General features: G+C 37.1%; 1 protein-coding gene across 2 annotated transcripts; it reads right to left on the reverse strand.

The window, feature by feature from the left end:
• Positions 1 to 4,331: 4,331 nt before the first annotated feature.
• Positions 4,332 to 21,524, reverse strand: DUSP19 (dual specificity phosphatase 19). Of its 2 annotated transcripts, XM_070475910.1 has the most exons (4): positions 21,105 to 21,524; positions 15,986 to 16,032; positions 12,617 to 12,769; positions 4,332 to 7,297 (listed from the first exon to the last, which is right to left on the reverse strand). In XM_070475910.1, exons 1-4 carry the CDS (start codon positions 21,328 to 21,330, stop codon positions 7,040 to 7,042), a joined length of 684 nt encoding a protein of 227 aa, XP_070332011.1. In that variant the 5' UTR covers positions 21,331 to 21,524; the 3' UTR covers positions 4,332 to 7,039. The 2 variants fall into 2 exon arrangements, with proteins under 2 accessions (XP_070332011.1, XP_070332012.1); XM_070475911.1 differs by lacking the exon at positions 12,617 to 12,769.
• Positions 21,525 to 21,831: the final 307 nt, after the last annotated feature.

Raw genomic sequence — 21,831 nt, forward strand, 5'->3', positions numbered from 1 at the left:
ATACACATGTAATACTGACACGCCCTGAACTATGAACTAGGAGAGGGCTAGTATTCTCTTTGCTACAGAATCAGGGAAAGCTGTGTTATAGAGATCAAAACCCTGTACTGCCAACAAATATTTTACAGAAAAAGCACAGCCGCGTCTGAAGAATGTCCAGAATGACTAAAAAATTTTCCCTAATTCAAAATGACAAAGCAGTAATACTAGTAGTATAGCACTTTACAGTTTTAGAAAACATATTTTCACACAACTAAATTGTAAAGCCATTGATTAGGGGAGATGATATCAGGTTAACAGGTCATAAAAGGGAATATCTTGCCTCTCAGTTTGCTCCAGGCTCGTTTGATCACAGTTTGCAAGGGAAGATCAACTGTAAACTGACCTGAGTGGGGTTAAGCCTCAACAGCACCAGGAATGTGAAATGTCAAGGAGCCGCCGCAGCATTTGGTTAGCTTGTTATATCACTTGTGAACAAGGTTCACAGCTGTTCATTCTCGCCGAATAGGAAAAGACCGCAGAATTGAATTCTATTGATTTCCCAATTTCTTAACTCTACTGAAAAGAAAATGTACTTCTTAAACAAAGTTTTAATAAATGCTTCTTTTGCCTGGAATTAATGAGAATTGTAGAAAATATTAGTACTTACTGAAAAAGAAAATCTTCTTGAGATACAAATAAGTGCTTAATCTATCCTAAGGATATGGACTATATAGTGAGAAAATTTCATTTCTAGGCTACTTATCATTTGGAAATCTACTTCAATTTTTTATTTAAATTGAATACTTACTATTAAGCTAGGTGCTATTATCGCAACTTCTTTAGTATCTGCAACTTAATCCTATTGTAATAATAACTGCAATATCTTCCAAAGAAACAAAAAAAGTTTATAAACATTAAATTGCTAATTCTTTAAACTTTCTTGTGAGGACGATTAACAGTTTACTCATACAGATACAGTCATCCAAGGACTCCATACCTTGACAGAAGAGTATCAACTCTTATTTCCATAATTATCAGCTTGATTAATATTTTAAAAGATTATAGGTGTTTTGAAAGTCAGTTATACAACACATTCACTGCCTATAAAGGAATATGTGTAAATGTGTCTGTAACTTGATCAAAACTGCACACTGGGGAAGGAAGTTTTTAAAATATTTTAGGGCTCTTTTCTGTAATAGAAAGAATATATAATTGATATCTGTAGACAATTTTTTTCTGGTGATTACTAGGAAATTGTCTCTTTAAATTTGGTAATTATTATTAATTAAAATTATTATTGTAGGTAGATGTTGGTGAGGAGTCTGTGTTTCTTCTTAAGGCTACTATTTATTTCAGCAGAACGAGGAATGGTTGTGTTGGGAGATCCTTAGAAAATTCTGCCCTTGGTCATTTGCCCACTTCTCCTTAGTAAAGAAAGACCTCCATGGTTCAGAAATGTCAAAACAGAGGAAACTCTAACCAGCAGAAGGTTGAATGATCAGTGTAGATGTGTCTGGTTATTATACAGTGGTGTTACTTTGAATGCAAGCTCCATGGGGGCAAGGATTTTTGACTGTTTTGTTTATCATTATATCCCTAGCACCTAGCACAGTATTTGACATGGGGAGTATTTGACAGTATTTGACTCAGAGGAGTCCCTGAATGTGAAAAAAAAAATCATTTTTTATATTGAAGAAATACTAGGAAAATCTGCTAGTGATATTCCCAAAGCAAGATCGGTTATATTTAAGACATGTAGTGACAGTGTCATAAAATTGAAGATACACAATTATTATACCAGATTTTTTTTAAGAGAAAAGGGAGAATGCTATAACTTATACACAGTAATGTTATAACTTATACATAGTAAGCTGTATGCCAATTCTAGAGAAAATGTAGGGAACTTTTTGTTTGTGAGCACTTATAAAAGCATTTGCTATTACAAAAAATAAATATACATATGTGTGTGTGTATAGACATCACACACACACACATCACTAGTAGTGAGACATTAGCTATCTTCATTTACCCCCTGAGTTCATGAAGTTGCATTAGCAGTAATTACAGCTATTAGGAAGTGGATTCATAAATTTAGTAGCACAACTGGACTGTGCAAAGAGGGCAGTGAGAATTCAGTTCAAGCACTGAAAGCAATTTCCTCTCTTCCTGGTATTATATACAAATGGGAAGAGTGGGTGAAAACATAAGAGCAATAGCAAATTACACTATATGTGCTTTCATTTTCCTTTTCAACTTTGAAGAATTCACCACTCTGTAGACAAGAAGCACTAGCAAAATCAGGTCTTGTGTTTATACCCTTAAACAGAACACTGTTACTATTCATAGAATTATTCTCTCAAAAAATAGTCCTACAACATTAATTGCCATTTGAGCCTCCATTATCATAAGGTGCATGGTTATAACATAGCTTGACCTGCTACCAGAAACACTCCACAAAGACAATTATTAAAATAATTGACTGTAAATTATAGGCTAGACAGCCTAGGTCCATCTGGAGATAAACCACACAACAAGAGTGGGAAAGTTTAACATAAAAGTTTATTAACTATAATAGGATTTGAGTAATGAGGGATTGGTTAGAAAGGAAGAAGGAAAGTGCTCTAAACAATAGCATAGGAAGAGCGGATATAAAGAACAGTCACCACCACTGGGGAAGTGTTTAAGGAAAAAGTCTCCCAGGGTTGAAACCTGGATCTTGTTGCAGAGTGAAGCCATGGCTCACAGAATGGCAGAAATATGGAAGAACTTTCTGGAAATGCACCCTCTAGGATGCCAGGCAAAGCTGTCGAAAGGGAGGTATTCCACGTCACTCAGTCGTGTCCGACCCTTTGCAACCCCATGGACTACATAGTCCATGGAACTCTCCAGGCCAGAATACTGGAGTGGGTAGCCTTTCCCTTCTCCGGGGATCTTCCCAACCCAGGGATCGAACCCAGGTCTCCCACATTGCAGGCGCACTCTTTACCAGCTGAGCCACAAGGGAAGCCCTGCTATAAAACCACCCCAGGGAATTCCCCGGGAAAGCTGCAGCCGCAGGGTGCGGAAGCAGCCTGGCTCCCAGGACTAACTAGGTGGTGGAGAAGCTGTGGGCACTGTTGGAGTCTATCTGAACTGCAGCAGCCTGCCTTGAAAGCACACCAAGCCCAGTAGAAATGACCCTTCCTCCTGAAAGGGTTCTCCCACACACAGCACCTTCTACTGACAAAGCTCAACAGCACAGCTGCTGTCAAGAGAAAGGTATGTAAATTGCCCATCTTCCTTTTTATAGACACAATTATGAGTGGATTTGGAGCTGAGACAATAAATGGATAATTGGCACATAAGCCATTATTCTTGCATATCTTGTGTGAAAGCAAAATACCATATCCTGGATACTCTTGCTGGATGTTTGATCAACTGTTTAATTTCTAAATAACTTTGGTAGAAAATTATTGAGGGAATTTCCTGGTGGTCCAGTGGTCAGGACTCCAGTCTTCTACTGCAGGGGGCGCGGGTTCAATCCCTGATCAGGGAGCTAAGATCCTGTAAGCTGTGGGCATGGCCAAAAAGGAGAAAGTAAATTGTTCAGAAATTAAAAAGGACACTCATGCTTTCTGTTGTGTAGGGTGCTATGCGGTCCTGTTTCAGACCTGTTACTTGCGTTCCCCGCTGTCGCTCTCAAGCGCTGTCTGACACGACTGCAGATGTAACTTGCAGCTCACCTGCCATGAATGATGACCTGCAGTGGGTACTGTGAAGCTGGCACAACAACATGCATCAATCCTTTTCCTTCCTTCCCCCCTCCCTCTCTTCTTTCTAACAAGAAATGTCTGAGTGCCTGTTATGGGGTACACAATGGTACAGATAAACAAACAGTAAAAATCTCTGCCCTCACGGGGAGCCCAAGTTTTGATGGGAAAAGCAACAAAATAAATAAAAATATATACAATTTTGGTGACAATTAGGGATATGCACTAAATAAAACAGGGAAAGGTAGATATAAGTGTTAAGGATGGAAGCAGCTTGAAATAAGGTGGTCAGAGAAGGTTTTACTAAGAATGTAAATCTCAGCTTAATCTAAGAGTAATTTAGCATCGTCTCTTGACTTAAAGTACTAGGATATGCTATTGAATTTTCACTGCCAATTTATCCACAGTAATGCCAATTACAAGAACTGACTTTAGCTTTTCACTTCTTGAGGTGGCTGGAGCATCAAATTTCCACAGACCTTTAAACTAATTTATATTCTAAAACATATAACTCAGTGTTTTGCCAACGAGATTTTTTAAATCCAGAATTTGATGGCAAATAAGTCTTTTAAAACAAATAACCTCAAAGAAGTAAAGATACTAGAAGAAATAGTAAATTTATTATTTTTACTAAAGTATATCAATACCCAGAAATAAAGGGCACATTATAACTATGGATACAAAACAGTAAGCCAAAGTTTCACTTAAAGTAGAAAAGTTTAAACTGTTTTAACTATGTCAATGAAGACAAACTAAAAATGTGTTCACTGTAAATACCATTGCATGTAACGTATGAATATAAAACCTTAAAATCTTCTGCTTTAAAGTGTTAAATAACTACAGGTAACTAAATATGTTCAGGAGGCTTTGGGCAGAAAAGTCAACTACTTAGGGTCAGCTGGAAAAATCAAATAATTCATTGTGCTACATTTCTGTTTTTTGTGTTTTTTTTTAATGTATTGTGGGTTTGCTTGTAAAGGTGTTAACTCACCCAGTTTACTGTGTAAGGTAAAAGGACAATATTATGATTTATACTTGCTACATTCCAGAATCTTTGGAGAATTTACCTTTGAAGGAGACTTTCTAAAATAGGGAAATCCGTTTTAAAATAGAGGCACAAAGTCCTCGAAATAGTTTTGTCACTCCCTCAAAACAGATGCATATCTGAGATCTGTTCATAATATGTGAGGGCTTTCCTGGCGGCTCAGATGGTAAAGGATCTGCCTGCAGCGCAGGAGACCCGAGTCTGATCCCTGTGTTGGGAAGATCCCCCGGAAAGGACATGGCTACCCACCCCAGTATTCTTGCCTGGAGAATTCCATGGGCAGAGGGCCTAGTGGGCTACAGTCCATGTGGTCACAAAGAGTCGGACACGACTGAGCAACTAACACTTTCACTTTTTCTACAATATGTGAAAAAGAGGATCATAGTAATAAAGCTCCTTTTTGTAAATAACTAGGTATGACAGAGTGACATACTCATGGGAAGCCAAATAAACATGTTACATGTATAATCTATCATTGCCTTACATAATACCCCTCATTTAAAAGACTGAATTCCCTTCACTGATTTATTTTGGATACAGCAAACTAGTACCATTTAAGAGAAAACAAAATTGATGCTCAATGCCCTTCTGTAGATGTGCCAGAATATACATGTTTGCACTGTAACCATATCACTACAGGCAACAACATATAACTACAGACAAAAATAAACTATCCATAAGGAATAAGTTCTATTTAAGGTTTCATGTTCACAGCATTTAATGGCTGAAAACTAAATAACAATAACAAAGGAAAATGTATTTAAATAAATACTTACACGTGACCAGACAAGGTTTACCCAGCAAATCCTCAGCAATATTAACTATAAAGACAATATGATACACCAGTCTCATATTTAAGAGGATTCTGTCTGCCTTGTTAGGCTTCAGACAGCTTACTGTAGGTTGATTATACTTATGCTACTTCTTAACAGATGGAAAGTTCATAGCTTTGCACATGATGACATCTTGTCAGGCTATAAGCAATCTTAAAACATAATTTGCATTTATCGCTTCTAATTTTTGCTCCTGCCAGCATAAGAAAGCCTGCTTTTTCAAATGCACAGATGTGCTCAATGTGCACTTTCCAACTTACTTATAGAAAAATGCTTCTCTCTATAATGTGTATCTAAGAAGAGCTCAGGATTTTCTTACTAAAATCTACAGGGCAATGATATTTTCAAAGTCATGCAAGTCTACTTGAAAGTCTTTAATTCTATCTTAATTATTAAAATTAATTTTAAGTGCATTTTATTCTTAATAATTCAAAGCATATCTTTAAGCAAATTCATAACAAACAGAGTTTAGCCTTGCCAACATGGAGACTTAATAAAAAAAAAAAAAAAAAGAAACCATTCAAAGCCTCTGGCCAGAAATAAAATTGTAAATGATTTTGGGCTTTCTAAAAAATGTATTCAAAATTTCTTACAAAACCATAAGTGTTCTTTCCTTAAAAATATGTTCCCTAGTAGAATACCAAACTAGAAAACAGACCACATTTTTAAAATGACTCTTCAGTTTGAAACACTTTCCTACAGATTCAAGGAGATCAGAAAATTATGACATGGAATCCAAAAACAGAATGCTAGGAACCCAGAATAAAAAGTACACAATGTAAGAGACTAGCACCTAATTAAAGAACCATACGCTCACAATAATGTAAGAGAGCACAGCTATACAAAAATGTTTAAAAATAAACACGGAATACAATTTAAAAAGCAAAATGAAAAGTGGCTGCATTTTCATAAAAGGACATAAAAATTTTGTGAATAATGTAACTACTACGTAAGTATTGTGTAAACCTTCAGATTTTGGTTACCTTTTTGGGGAGGTTTAAGGTATTGTTTTTAACCTTAAATTCCTTACAAAGAAATTTGCCTTCTTCATAGTACTTCATGTTTTTTCCTTCATGGAAATAGTTGTTGGCATAGAAAACTACCAGAAGTTTTAATCAACTAATTTAATCTTTCATGCTTTAATGAAGATTTGAAATGTGTAAACCTTTGCTTTCCACAGAAATCAATTATTGGTAATACATTGTTATTTTCCTTTAGCAAATCAAAGAAGCATTTAATCCCACATTATAATACTAAAGAAAACATGATATAATTTAAAAATTTATTTATACCCTAGTTTAGGACGATCAATTGACCTCTATTTCCACTTGAAAAAAAAAAGCATGAGAAAAGGAGGTTTCTACTAGTTTACTCTCCAAAAGAGGAGGGAAAGTGGCTCTAGAGACCAACTCAGAAATTACAGTTGTCCATCATTGGCTGGAATGTAATTCAGGAACTGTTGCTTCTTCTAATTCCTGTGGTTTGTCACATTTATTGCTTTCTTTGCCCCCTTGATATGTACGAAGCTGCTCCAGAAAGCCAGCATTGGGACATATGGAAGGCCTTGCATTTTTCACCAAAGAAAAAGCACTGGTAAATGAGATCTCTTCAGAATTCATTAGGAAGCCTATTACAATTGCAGCAGCCCTGGAAACTCCTGCATTACAATGAACAAGAACCACTCCATCCTATAATAAAACCAAACAAAAATCTTCATTATTTATTTAAGAAAAGTTGTACTGAAATCTTATACTATTTAAAAACTATAAGATAAAAATATTCACTTCATCAATTTATTTGACTCAATTTATTCAATCATCAGAAACCAATGCACTGTAGGGAATAAATGGAAAAAAAAATCAATTAATCAACACCTTTTCCCACTTCCCAGGTTTGAAATGCTTTGATGATATATTTGGAATTCTGAAATTATCTTTTATTACCCTGAAGTAATCTAGTAAAGTACACATAAAAGCCTAGTAACTCAGTAGCCACAGGCCTATAAATAAGAGAAAAATCAGAGGAAATATATGTGGAAATATAAATAAAACCACAATCATAAATTACACAGAAAGTTTATATACTAGGTACAGGTACTGTTCCCATAAAGAAACTAGTACCACTGGCTTAGAAATCTATCTATAAAATGATCAGTAAGGAAAACAATGTTCTTCTTTTGGATCTATTTTATTCTGGAGGGAAATAACCTAAAAAAATAGTTAAACTTATGAGGTAGTAAAATGTTGACTCAAATAGCTCACGACAACATGAAGTGGAAAAGGTAATTAGACACCAGCATGAGGTCAATAAATGCAAAACGTTTCAGGTAACTTGCAAATGATACTTTACAAGTGAAAAGAGACACAGTGCAGGACCGACGCTGATGGGGGTAATATTGCATTAATAATGAATGGGATATATCTGATGGATCAGCACTGATACAGGTTGGCTTATCTCAGGCCTGTTAAAAGTTAATGATCTTGATGAAATGTAATGAATGGTGAGCACACCCTACAGAACCAGACATTGCAGTTACTTCATTTCTTGATTTTTCTTTTTGTACAAACAACATGGGAACAGGGAAGGGGAGAAAAAACCTTAAAACTGAAAACTCTGCCCAAAGCATACATTAACAATGCTATGTTCATGGTTTATTAGATTATTTTACAAGGTAGTTCTTAGATGCATAAATCTGTTGCAAAATTCCTTTCCTTGGTCTACTATAACAAGTGTAGCAAGTGTATCTCACTTCAAGAAAGAAAGATGATTCACAAGATTAGTTAATATTTTAAAAATTCTCATATCAAAAAGACAATTTCAATTGTTTATATTTTCAGAGTCATTTCCAGATATTAATTGTTTCTGCATAGGAAAACCAAAACAAAAATATTCACTCTGCATATACAGAACTTTTCTCACTTTGTACAATGGCCCTTTTTAATAATACTTAAGACATTTTAAAATCATATTACGGTAACCAATGGACACTGCTAAGGAATTCTTTTTAAAAAATAATTATTTATTTGGCTGGACCATGTCTTATTTGCAGCTGGCAGTATCTTTAATCATTTCTTGTGGCACGTGGGCTCCAGTTCCCTGACCAGAGATCAAACCAGGGACCCCTGCAGTGGGAGCTCAGAGTCTGAGCCACTGGATCACCAGGGAAGTCCCACTATTAATGAACTTCTCTTAACGCAAAACAAATTAGATTTTCCAAAGAAACCTGGGCTCATAACATTAGTAAGAGATACCCTCCAGTGTAATTTTCAATGTTTCCTGACTATGTATCAGTTATCGCTATCTTATGATCTACACATATGCTTTTGAAAATGAAACTAGCTTTATTTTTAGTCTTACAGTGTAATCAGTTTTAGCTATTATTTAATAATGTTAGTATTTTCTTCTCTCTTACATTCTTTATGTAACAGATACTTTTCTGTTAGTTTCTACAGCCTTTGAATTTATTTACCTCTTATTCCTTGGGTATCATACTGCCCTTGAAAGTATTTCCAAAGAAACTACTAGCTTCATATCCCCTTTCAAGAATTCAAAGTAATTACAATTAAATAATTTATAAAGCAATTTTTCTTTTGCATTTGCTATTGTCCTATGCTTAAAAGGCTTTTTCCTCTCCTTGGTTCAGTTAACCATGGCTTCTAAGAAGCCTGTCTCTCTGTATGAGAGGAGGGCAGGAGGAATATGCAAGATATCTTTTTATGCCTAGTACTTAGTGCAATTTTTGGCACATAGTAGGTATTCCATAAATGTCTGCTAAGCAAAAAAATTTTGCTATGCATTTTGAGAAAACATTCCCTTAAAAACTCATATCACCATTTTGCTATGGGCAGATAAGAATTATAGTATTTCCGTTTTATGTAGCCTGCTTTGTTCTCATGTTGTTATTAATAGCTTTTCAATTAGATGGCCAGCTCCTTAAAGGCAGCATCCTTTAGATACATGTATCCTAAAGATACATCCCTTCTATCTTCTCAGAATAAGTAACTCATATTTTTTGACAGATCAAGTTCAGATCTTTTTTAAAAAATGAGTCTTTTGATATATCGAAAAATACATTAAAATACTACAAGTGGTTATATGTATTGGTGAAAATGGGTGATCTTAATTTTTACTTATTTATACTTTTCCAATGTTATAAACTACTTACATGTTTTAAAAATCACATCTTAAAATTAATAAAGTAAATGTGGACTATCAAATACACATTTCATACTAACAAACAAAATCTTTTGCACATAAAAAAGGGGATCAAGTAAATACTCAAGTAAAAGAACTCTTGAACCTACGTCGGTTATCTTACTACTACCAGGTCATGTGTATTTCTGTCCCTTTGGACATAAGCCTGGCAGGTAACATATTAGGTGGAGATATAAGAAGGACAGAGAAACCAAACAAACAGGGTTTTATAACCACAGAGGAAAATGAGGAAAGACATGGGGAAATGAAAGACATTCTATTTGGCAGGTATATGTGAAAAGACGAAAACAACAAACTGGAGCCGAGGAAGGTAGTTTTGAAATAGGCAATTCACCGAGTAATCACATTTAATAATACCTGAATATACAACAGGCAAAATCATGAAGAGATTTCTTCTAGGGGAAAAAAAAAAAACAGAATGAAGAAAATTCAAGAATTCTATTGCTAAAGTTAAACGTGCATTATCTAAACAATAAAGAGTTTCCAGGGTAAGGAAATAATGGCTGAGGCTAAGGTTCCAGTAAAACACATAAGGCTTGAGAAATTAGAACATATTGCAGAATTCAAATGCATCTTACAGCAGAAACACTTCAGGCATCTCCTCAGATTCCCGTGATGCCATCATCACACGGACCCTCAGCTGGTTCCGCCTCGGCTGCGTCCTCTGTGGCTGACTGTTTCCCACAGGCCTGCTGAGGTCTGCTTGCCTAAGGACGCCTGGCCCTTCGCCCATGTCCGTCTCTGCACGGGCCGGGACACCCTGAGCTCTGGGTTCCCTTGCTGCTTCCGGACTTGGATGGCAAGTCACACCACAGGGCTTCAGGGTGGCTGCTGAGAAAGCGGGGTGCTGAAACCTGGAACTGTGGGGTTAGTTACCTCCCCACGTGTAAACTCTGACCAATGGGACACAGGAGCTGAAGAGAGCCAGGCAAGTAAATTCTCTCTCTTCTCTATCTCCCAAATCTGTATTGAGGTGCAGTGTCTTTGGATTCCCTGCCTGGGGATGTCTTGGGTACCATCTTGCCAAGGAACCAGCTATTTCGCTATCAGCTCATTGTGAAGCTGTCACTCAGCAGGGTAAAAACATCATTTTACATTGCTTCTCATCCTTTTCAGAATCACTTCCCTTTCTTCTCACTCTCACTGCCTAGGGACTGCACCTCTCAAATGGAGCATCAGCTCTAAATCCTTGCCTCAGGTTTTGTTTTCTGAGAAACCCAAACTAAGGACCACTTTAATTAACTCTTATCCCTTTCACTTTTTACTTGAAACATGTATATGTTTAATGTCTAATATGACATGTCTAAATGTCTAATATGAATATAAATATGAATAATGTTTACATTTTTCCATTACCATCTAAGGCATATTATATATCTCCTTAGAAAAGCAGCTAACACAGAAACATTATCACTTTTATTTCTAACACTATTACCTGATACACTGGCATGTGACAGTCTAGAATCTATATAATTTTTCACAAGCTAAAAGAGTGGCCAATATCAGGCTTTGAATTAGATAACCTCTTCCCTTTTTTTTAATCCAAATATCTACTATTAAATAAGGTTGAATAGTTTAATATTTTTCCAGCAATCTAGAGAAAGGGATCTAGAACAGTGTTGGGCATACAAGGCACTCAATAAATATTACTAAATGAAAGGAAGGAGACAGGCAAGGAGATAAGGTAGAAGGAAAATCATTAGAATTTAATTAAGCTATAATGTTAACTATCGTTTATTGCCAAGTGCTCCATGACAGTTAACTTTTCTCTATAAGTGCTTCTACATTCCCATCTATTTATCTCACATAAATTTTATGAGAATTATATATTGACTAAAAATGATATAATTTCAAGGCATAATAATTGGTAAAGCCAACCTAGAAGCCCTGCCTGTCAAGAATGTCTCCTTGGATCTAGTACCAAGATTAAAGTATTGTATTTTCTGTGGGTCTTCTAAAGTCAGAGAGCCAATGGACAGCTTTTGATCAGCATTTTCAAACAATCTTAGTAATATTCATCTTCATAAATACACTAAGGACCAGAGCAGTCTCTGTTCCATAGTTCACCTGATTACCTCGCAAAGTGGTTAGAGACGATCAAAAGGAACCTTAGCATCGGGTTGGCCAAAAACGTCATTCGGATTTTTCTGTAAGATGTTACGGAAAAACCCAAACAAACTTTTTGGCCAACCCAGTTGAGCAGAAAATTTTAAATCCTAACATTTCTTAGGAAGGCATAGGAAGATGAGAAATTAAAGTTAAAAAATAGGGACTTCCCTGGTGGTCCAGTGGTTAAGAATCTGCCTTTTAATGCAGGGGATGTGGGTTCGATCCCTGGTTACAACACAGATCCCACATGCTATGGGGCCACTGAGCCCAGATGCCACAACCATTGAGCCTGTGCTCCTCAACTAGAGAGTCTGAGTGCCTCAAAACACAGAGCATGCGCGCTCTGGAGTCTGCGCACAACTGCAGAGCCTATCCACTCTGGAGCCCGAGTGCCCCAGCGACAGGGACGCCCACGGGCTGCAAGATGAGCCCGATGCCACAGTCATGGCCCAACACAGTCAGAGCAGGAACAGTGAGTAAATGCAAGAGAATAAAGTTCAAAGTAAGGACCTCATGGGAAGACACACAACTGGAGGACTGAACAATTATAGGAGTTAACGAAATATTGTTGAAGGGGAAATTTCATAATAGTTCTTTCTTATTCATTACACAAAGAAGTGGATGATGGACCAATATTTTAAAATTTCTGTTCTTGAGGAACTGTGAATCAACACCAAACTTACCTTCATTTTTGCCTGTTCTATAAATTCAAAACATTCTGGAAAATAAGATAGGATATCGGTCTCAGGCAGATCCAATATAGAAATATTCTTATATATAAAGTCATTGAGGAAAGCATTTTCAACTCCATATGCAACATTGAGAATATGAGTCACCTTAAAGAGAAAAAAAAGATAATTTTTTTAAAAATTCACATGAATTAGGTTAATTAAACCTAAAAATTAGGTTTAAATAAAATTAAACTTAATTAGGTCACTTAGGTTAATTAATTAGGTTAATTAAACTGAGATGTTGAGATCTGTAACAATAATACATAATTTAAGCATGACTCACTTGGGCTTCCCCGGTGGCTCAGTGGTAAAGAAACTGCCTGCAATGAAGGACAAGCCAGAGACGGAGGTTCGATCCCTGGGTCGGGAGGATCCCCTGGAGGAGGAAATGGCAACCCACTCCAGTATTTCTGCTTGGAAAATTCCATGGACAAAGGAGTCTGCTGGGCAACGGTCCAAGGACTCACACAAAAGTGAGACACGACTGAACACATCCCCACTTGAGTAACACTTCCTTCAGGGAGCCTTCTCTGCCTGCCTCATCCCTCACCAGAAGTGCTGGTTCTACACACTCATATTGGTTGTTACTGTTATTTGATCGCCATGTCATGTCGACTCTTTTGTGACCCCCAGGGACTGTAGCCCACCAGGCTCCTCTGTTCATGGGATGTACCAGACAAGAATACTGGAGTGGGTTGCCATTTCCTTCTCTAGGGGATCTTCCCAACCCAGGGGTCAAACCCACATCTGCTTGGCAGGTAGGTTCTTTAACACTGAGCCTCCAGTGAAGCCCGTATACTCCTATAGTACCCTCTATGTGCCCTACGATAGCCCTCATCACCGAGTTTGTCTCCCACATTGTGCTGGAAACTCCACCAGGGTAGAGACCATATTTACCCTACTCACTTCTATAAGTAAGCACTGTGAGTGAGCAGGAAACTTCGCATAGAAAGTACTTAAAATGTCTGTTGAATAAATTAATTAATGTCCATAAAAAAATTAAAGTAAGGGACGTGCATTAGTAGCAATAACTTCCCCTTCAATACTTATTTCCCTACTTTCCTTTTGTATTCTGTTTAAGTACAGTCATTCTCAAGTGTGGCTACCCACTAGAACTACCCAGTGAGCTTTTTAAAAGTTCAATAGGTCCACCCTGAGCTCTGGATTCTCTTGCTGCTTCTGAACTTGGACGGCAAGTCACACCACAGGGCACTGGGTTTGGTTTCAAGGTGACTGCTCACCCAAGGAGGTTTTCAAAAGCACCAACGCCACAGGGTCTCAAACCCAGAAATTCTGAATGATTAGTCTGGTTGAAAGGGGGGATGGTCATGAAGATTTGCTTTCAAAATGTGAGCAACCTCCTCCTCCATCTAAGCATTCAAGCTCCTTTCCTGGAGTCCACCAAGCAAACGGAAGAAGCCCTGTGGGAAGTTAGTTAAGACAATCCAAAGGCTAAATGGATCGGATTCCGCCTTTCCTGCCCCCACTAGCCTCACAGGTGTGGCTCTGGCAGCGCCTCGATCCTTCCCCCAACACAGCTAATTGGCTTCTGGTGGACACCTGACTTAAGCTAGACTGATTTAAGAAATTTAGAAAGAGGTGTATGAGACAGTTAGAATAATCCACACACTCAAGAGCTTTAGGACAGCCATTCTGTATTAAGTGTTCTGAGAAGCTGAAGGATCCCTGCTTCCAAATGAGAAGAAGAGCAGATGTGCAGAGAGGGGCCGTGTGCCAGCGGGTGCCCTTCTATTCTCTGGCACAGCCGCTCTCCTCCCAGGTTCCAAAGCGCTCCCCCGCCCTCGTCCCCCCGCCCTGAGATCATCGTATGCATTCTCTTTCCTTGCTCAGGTTTCTGTGGTCCACAGCCACAAGAGTATTGATTAAGATATTCAGGGAACTAGACCTCATGAAGAGAGGGCCGTAAGCTATTTACAAACCTAACTGCCTCGTGGAGGAAAACAACAGAAAAAACCCTCTAATCTACTCGAGAGGGGGAGATGGGAGAATTCTAGACAGAAGGGAAGAACATTTTTAGAAGATACTGTCTGATATGTCCTTCTGCCTTCCCTGGTGACGTTTTCTCAGGCTATGTCAAGTTACCCTCCCACTCCAAGAGCACTTCTGGCCAGGGCTGGATGACTCTGCCTTTAATTACATGATAGATATTCCAATGTTGAATAATACTGATGTGTTTGCCCTGTCTTTAGAACTATATTCTACATCCCCCAAAGACCAAAAATGAGGTCTGACCACTGACAGAATATATCTGCATCTATCACAGGATTATGACGATGACAAAATGAGAATCTTGGAGAAACCTGCTGAAAGGTAAAAGTGCTTTGCAAATATTGTGGGCTATTAAACTACCCAATGTCTAGGTAGTTTAGCTGCTTGGAAATGCAGTTTATATGTGTATTGATTCAATGATCCTGCTTGAAAAGAACTGTACTAAGTCACAGGTCATGGTGGTGGTGCTGGAAGTGTTAGTCACTCACTCATGTCCCAGTCTTTGTGACCCCAAGGACCGTAGGCTGCCAGACTCCACTCTCATAGAATTCTACAGGCAAGAATACTGGAGTGGGTTGCCATGCCCTCCACCACAGGATCTTCCAACCCAGGGATCAAACCCAGGTCTCCTGCAGTGCAGCAGATTCTTTACCATCTGAGCCACCAGGGAAGCCCAAAATGATGGTAGTGGGGACCTAACCTAAAACCTTTCTAGTAATTCAAGCATACTTCCAAAATGCAGTTTCAGAGGTCCTTTCAATGGTTGACCTTGGGATGCCCTTTAAAATAAGGATAATACGAACAGCCCCTTCATTTAGTACTTAGTATGTGCTAAGCACACAGGTTAACTCACTTAAACCTCACATTTAGGCAATATCAAAATTTTATTTTTTGAAGTCGTTCAAAAATCAAAACATTTAAAAAATTAAGAGGTCTTGCTCTTCAACCTGCCCTTCTCCACTCCATTATCGCCCACCTATATGGTAACTACCTTTATCCGTTTCTCATATATTCTTTTAGGGTATCTTTAAAAGATATTTATATCTTATAAGAGATATTTATATCAAACATTTTATTTACTCTCTTACACAAAGGCAACACTGTGGGGATTTTTGGCCCCATTTAAAAATAGCCTTTCATATCAGTATTTAAAGACTTTTGTGTGTGTTTTTTAAAAACTATATAGCATTCTGTCATTGTTCATTTAACCAATTCCCTACTGATGGAAATGTGGGTTGCTTCCAATAATTTGCTATTATAAACAGTGCTGCAGTAAATAACTTGGAACACTCCTGAAGCATTTCTTTTTACCTTGAGTCTTTTCAATGTATCCAGATCATGAGCAGCATCTTGTGACCCTATAAGAAATAAATCACATCACCTTGAACATATAAATAATTATCCTGACTTTTAATCTGAATTTTGTAACAATTTTGTTAGTTATTCATTTATTTTAAGAAATACATCTTGGGAGAACCTGAATCCAACTCTTTGAAAGATAATTCAGAAATATTCATCAAAAAACATTCATCCTGTAAATACTTTTGGACTCTGAAATCCCACTTCTAGGAATTTTTCCTAGAAGCCATGGGCCTAGGGCCATGGATGGGGCATTGGGTTTGGGTGGATTTTTGTTTGTTTTGTTTTTGTGGGGTTTATTTTGTATTACCAACAATACTGTGAAGAACATCCTAATAGCTAATCTTTGCAATATCCAGAACTTTTAGGAAAAATCCCTAGAAGTGGGATTTCAGAGTCCAAAAGTATTTACAGGATGAATATTTTTGATGAATATCCCATGAAAATATATACAGCCCTTTGAAATGAGAAATGCAGAAGAATATTTATTGCATGGAAATATATTTTCAATATATTAGGTGATAAAAGCAGGTTACAAAACATCAATCATTTTTATAAAAACAAAAACGATGTATATGCTTAAAAATGGGCAGGAAGTATATAGAACAAAACGTTACAGTAAGATTATAGGTGACTTTTTTCTTCATGCTCACATGAACTTTTTATAGTAAGTATCTATTTCTTTTGTAACTGAAGAAAAGAATATTAAAAAGACACACACAGAATGATTTAGTGCCAGCTCGTCTGGGAACACTCACAGCTTAAAGCAAACACTGCTGGTCTACAGAGTTCCACCCACGTTCCATGCACAGCTAGGGCTGTACCCTTTTCCAGTCTCTCCCTGTGAAAGTTGGCTTTCCAGATCTCCTACATCTGAAAAATGACTCTAGCCAATAAGCAAGTTTATACAGGAGAATAACTACTTAATATAACATGAGTTAGGAACTGAAAAAATAGAGCATTTATTATTTAAAGATTTCAGGTATTTTACTTTCCTGAATTAGGTTCCATTTCTATAGAAAACATTTTTTTCACCTTAACTGTCTGGGAAATCTGCCAGCTTCTACCATGTGATTTTAGGTAGCTGGAAGGTCAGCAATATGCTGGTTGGCCAATATTCTCTTGGTAATACAAAGCTCACAGTCTCCTTACTAAATCTACATTCAACTTTATTCTACTTAGAACTTAGCCTATCAAAATATTAACATTTGTTAATGGTAGATATGTAATTGCTATAGTCTGTAATTTTTTGCACATTTGAAATACCTCATAATTTAAAAATAAAAATTCTCAGTTTTCTGTAGGAAGTCCTATTCATCTCCAGGAGGAGAAATGGGTTCAAGTAAGTTAACTGAAATTTGATGGTTTTATATGCATGGTATCTTTTAAATGATAATTTCACTCTATTTCTTACAATAGAAAAAAGACAAAAAAGAAAGAAACATGCATGAATGAAATTCTTTTTTTTTTTTCTACCCTCAACTGTCATTATTGTATTTCTCGAAGCTGGATATTTTCATTATTTCCATTAAATACATATACACCCCAAACAGAATGAGTTAGTCATTTTTCAGAGTTGGTTGCTACATTTTGAAAATGATTTCCAGGCTATGAATATATTGATTCAAATTTAGTGTTCTTGAGACCAAAGCAACTGACTCTCCAAACACAAGGAGAGTGTTAATAGTGTGGCCGGATAATTTTAGTCAGTACAAATGGACTTTATGTAATTGTCCTATGTGTGCCAACTAATACTTGGTAGTATTCAGTTCATGTTACTTCTCTCTAAATTCTAGATATAAACATTAGCTTTTCTCCAATTTTAAATGGTTGCTTTGCGTCGCAGTCTTCTATTAAGCTTTTGTTGGAAAAACACTTATTATTAAAAGAAATACTCTAAATCATTAACAATGTGTTATTTAAACCTTTGTTTTGAAGAAGTAGAATGTATCCTTTTATAAACTACCTGAATTAACATTTTAAAACAAATATCAATTTTAAGAATTTTATGATTTTAACAGTGGCAACATGAATCTATGACTGTGTTAAATTTAATAGAACTGAATAGCAAATCAATTTTAACTGTATGGTAATTTTAAATAACAAAAAAAGAAGTTGATGAATAGGACTACAACTAAAGAAATAAGTTTAATAATAATAATGTACAGTTATATTTTACATTGACATAACCCAATAATATTCATGACCCTGGCCAAAAATTATTATGGAAATATTATAGATGAAGTAACTGATTTAGAAAGCATATTACATGCTATTGGAGTTGGGACTTCTAACACGTTCAGTGTTTTGAAATCATATGTATCATAAAAAATAGGCTATGTAAGATCTCTAGAACTCTGTTTCTGTTTTTAATGAAAATACCAAATATTGCATAAATTCTGATGTAGCATGTCTTAATTTACAAATCTCTTTTTATCATCACAGAAATAGACCAAAAAATTATTAATGAAGCAAACCAAAAAGATATTATTACATTACTGAAAAGGGAAATAAATAATATTCTAAAGAGAAATGTTTTGGGGAAATTTGTAGGAGTGAATGTTCATCAATGGATAGAAATAGGAGCAAAAATTTCTAAAATGATAAGGTAAAATAATATTCATGAAAGAATTTTACAAAATAAAGAGCTTTACAAATTTAATGTATTATCTGCTTTCTAAAAATACTGAGTTTCCTAGATATCAGAAATCCTCTATAACCTTATGTGTTAGTCGCTCAGTTGTGTCCGACTCTTTGCAACCCCAAGGACTGCAGCCAAGAAAGCTGGAGTGGATTGCTATTTCCTTCTCCATGGGATCTTCCCGAACCGGGATCAAACCAGGTCTCTCTCAGGGCAGGTAGATTCTTTACCATCTGAGCCACCAGGGAAACCCTTATAACCTTATAAAGGATTCCCAAATTTTCATCTAGAATTGAAGCAAAGATCTCAAAATGTCACCGATTGGGACTTTGTAACAAGATGGACATAACAAGAAGTAAGTGTACCTTTTAAAAACCACCGAAGATAAATGGAATTTTCCACTTTTACAAATCAAGTTGGATTTAAGAAAAGTCCTAGTGAGATTTGTTGTAAAAATATAATTTGCAACAGCAAGGACAAAAACACTAACTATACGTAAGATTTTTGAAATGCAGGAGCCTGGGTGAATTTATGAGCAAACTGAAAAAGACAGAGCATATTTGTACAGCTTTCCACCTTCTTTATCCACCACCCAATGTAATATTTAATTTCATGTAGTACTAGGTGAGAGCTGTGTTGCTTTGAAGAGATAAGAAAGCTTTTTGAAGCAACCTAGAAACACCCCTGTATCATTCACCTGGAAAAACTTTAAATATAACCATCCATAGGTCCCTCAGAGAATAAGTTATTTGTAACCATCTCCCTCTCTTGTAACCATCTCCTTCTCCCAAGAAAGGAGGTTGTACCTGATGAAAATATCTCATGTCCCGATCCAAAGAGACCATGTAAGGACTAGCTTCAGAACTCCCTCCCACCCCTCATTCAAGATCCTGATAAGGTTCCAATGCCAGTCTTAGAAGACTACCTTGATCAGCCCACTTTGGATAAGTCTAGATTTAAAAAATAAGCAAAGTTCATGAAGACTCTGAAAGAGTGAATGACTATTTTTAAATTCTACCATAATTATTTTAAACCATTATTACTACAATAGAAGCCAAATAACCAAAAAATGTGCCTGGATATATTTCCTTCCCTAGAAACGGTGTGCAAATCCTGGGTGAAATTTTCAGACTAACTAAATGACCACTAAATTTTTCACTGGGCTGCAGAAACTAACTGGACATATTTATTTGGTGAATTTAAAGACAGGTCATGTAACAATGCACACAATACCTACTACAATAAATAACTCAAATGTATACTGCAACTGATATGTTTCAAAAAACTTTTGCAACAACTTTAGGACAACCCTATAAGATAAGCAGATAGCCTTACTTCAGTTTTACAGATGGTTTCTTGGAGGCCCAGAAAGAATTAATGACTTGCACTAGCTCATCTACTATAAGTAGAGTAGGAAGAGTGAGGCTCAAAGCCTGGACTCTGAAGCAGTATATGTTAATGATGGAGAGCAGGAGTGTTATCAGACTTGAGCTGTGCAAGTTATTTAACCAATTGTTAAGTTCAATTACAATGTGAAAAATGGAGCTGATGATCTCTGTTTCACAGAGCTTTTAAGAGGAGTGTGCACATCACACAGCCATCTCATTGGCTATTTCTGACTCCCAATTCAGTGTTCTTTTTACACAAGAGGGGCTTGGCTATATAAATACTGAAAAATCATTGATTTTTCCAAGTCTTAATTTCTCTATTCATAAATGAAAAATTATTCAAACCTACTTAAAACACTGTTGACTATTTTTTAAGAACACTGCATCACATTTGTGCCGAATTAACAGGTCTGCACATACATATCTGTGCTTCATTTGCTATTTGTGAGTTACGCGTTGTACAGGGAATCTGTATTTATCATAATACAAGAAATCATAAACCATCAGACTCATAGCTATAAAATAACAATCCACCTTCTTAACAGTCCAAAAACAGACACCAAGAACAGATGTGGCCACAGGAGGCATGCACTCCATAGAGTTGCAACCCCAGGGCAGGCAAACAAGCACTTGTCTTTTCAAGCATTAACTTTTCTACAACTTAAACCCTCATCACTAGTAATCTTGCTTAATAAAAGCATTATTTTTAATTTGATAATCTTTTAAGGCTATATCGTTGCATAATCCAATAAAATACACTACCAATGTGTTGTCCTCCAGACAAGTTAGAAAAACAGGAAAAACGCTTTTCTAAAATTCAAATACCAGGTGCTACGTGCTACTAGAATCTATGCCTCTTAGGTTCATAGTGTGGCAGAAACAGTCCTAGGCAGCTAGTGAAGTTCCATATCCAGAAAAGGAAACATTTCAATTTCCTGGCCCTTTTAGCTGATAGCACAGACTACTATATACTAGGGAGAAAAATGAGAAGTAATATGGTTAAAAGAACTCAACGATTCAGCGGCAAATCAAATATACTCACCCAGGAGCAACCATGGCTTAATAACACCAACTTTCAGGTCCAAGCTGAGGTCCTGCACATAACCACAACCTCCCCCGCCGCTTGGCTCTATTTCTTCCACAACATGAATTCTGGCATCTTTCCATGTTTCTATAATTTGCTTTCCAGTGAGCGTTGTCACCCTGGTGCACTGCTTCCTGAGATTATTCCGGGAGAATGCCTTAATTTCCTGGTTAAGGGAGTGCATTACCTGAGCAGTGGCTAGGAACAAATACAAGCAAATCCAGCCAGCACAGTGAGGGAGCGAACTGAGCGTCCCTTAGTGTTCAGGTAACAAAAACAACCTCATGGGCACACGGGCCGGCAGGTAACTCTAGCTGACACTCACCGGGAGACGAGACAGCCCGGCTCCGTTTTTGCCAGCGCCGCAATGTAAGCTGAAGTTTGATTGGCCGTTGAGAAAGGGACGCCGATTGGATGCTGTTTCTCCTTCCTGTTAGCGGGAAAGAACGCTATCCCGGCAGAGGTCTTTCCTATTGTTGCCGCTTAAAGCTATCTTTTTTATTCACGCCGATTGGTAAAATATAAGAGATAATTGCCGAGCTGGTATTTCCTCGCACCTTAAAAACAGTGGTTATCCGGACAGATTCGATCGGTGGCACTTGTGGTTGTGGCCCTGGGTATCCCTCCTGTTCTAGTTAGGCTGCCGCGCCTGCTCGCCTGCTTTTAGGCTAATCCGGGGGGCTGC

This window comes from Odocoileus virginianus, chromosome 13, assembly GCF_023699985.2.
Source record: "Odocoileus virginianus isolate 20LAN1187 ecotype Illinois chromosome 13, Ovbor_1.2, whole genome shotgun sequence".
Classification (NCBI taxonomy): Eukaryota; Metazoa; Chordata; class Mammalia; order Artiodactyla; family Cervidae; genus Odocoileus; species Odocoileus virginianus.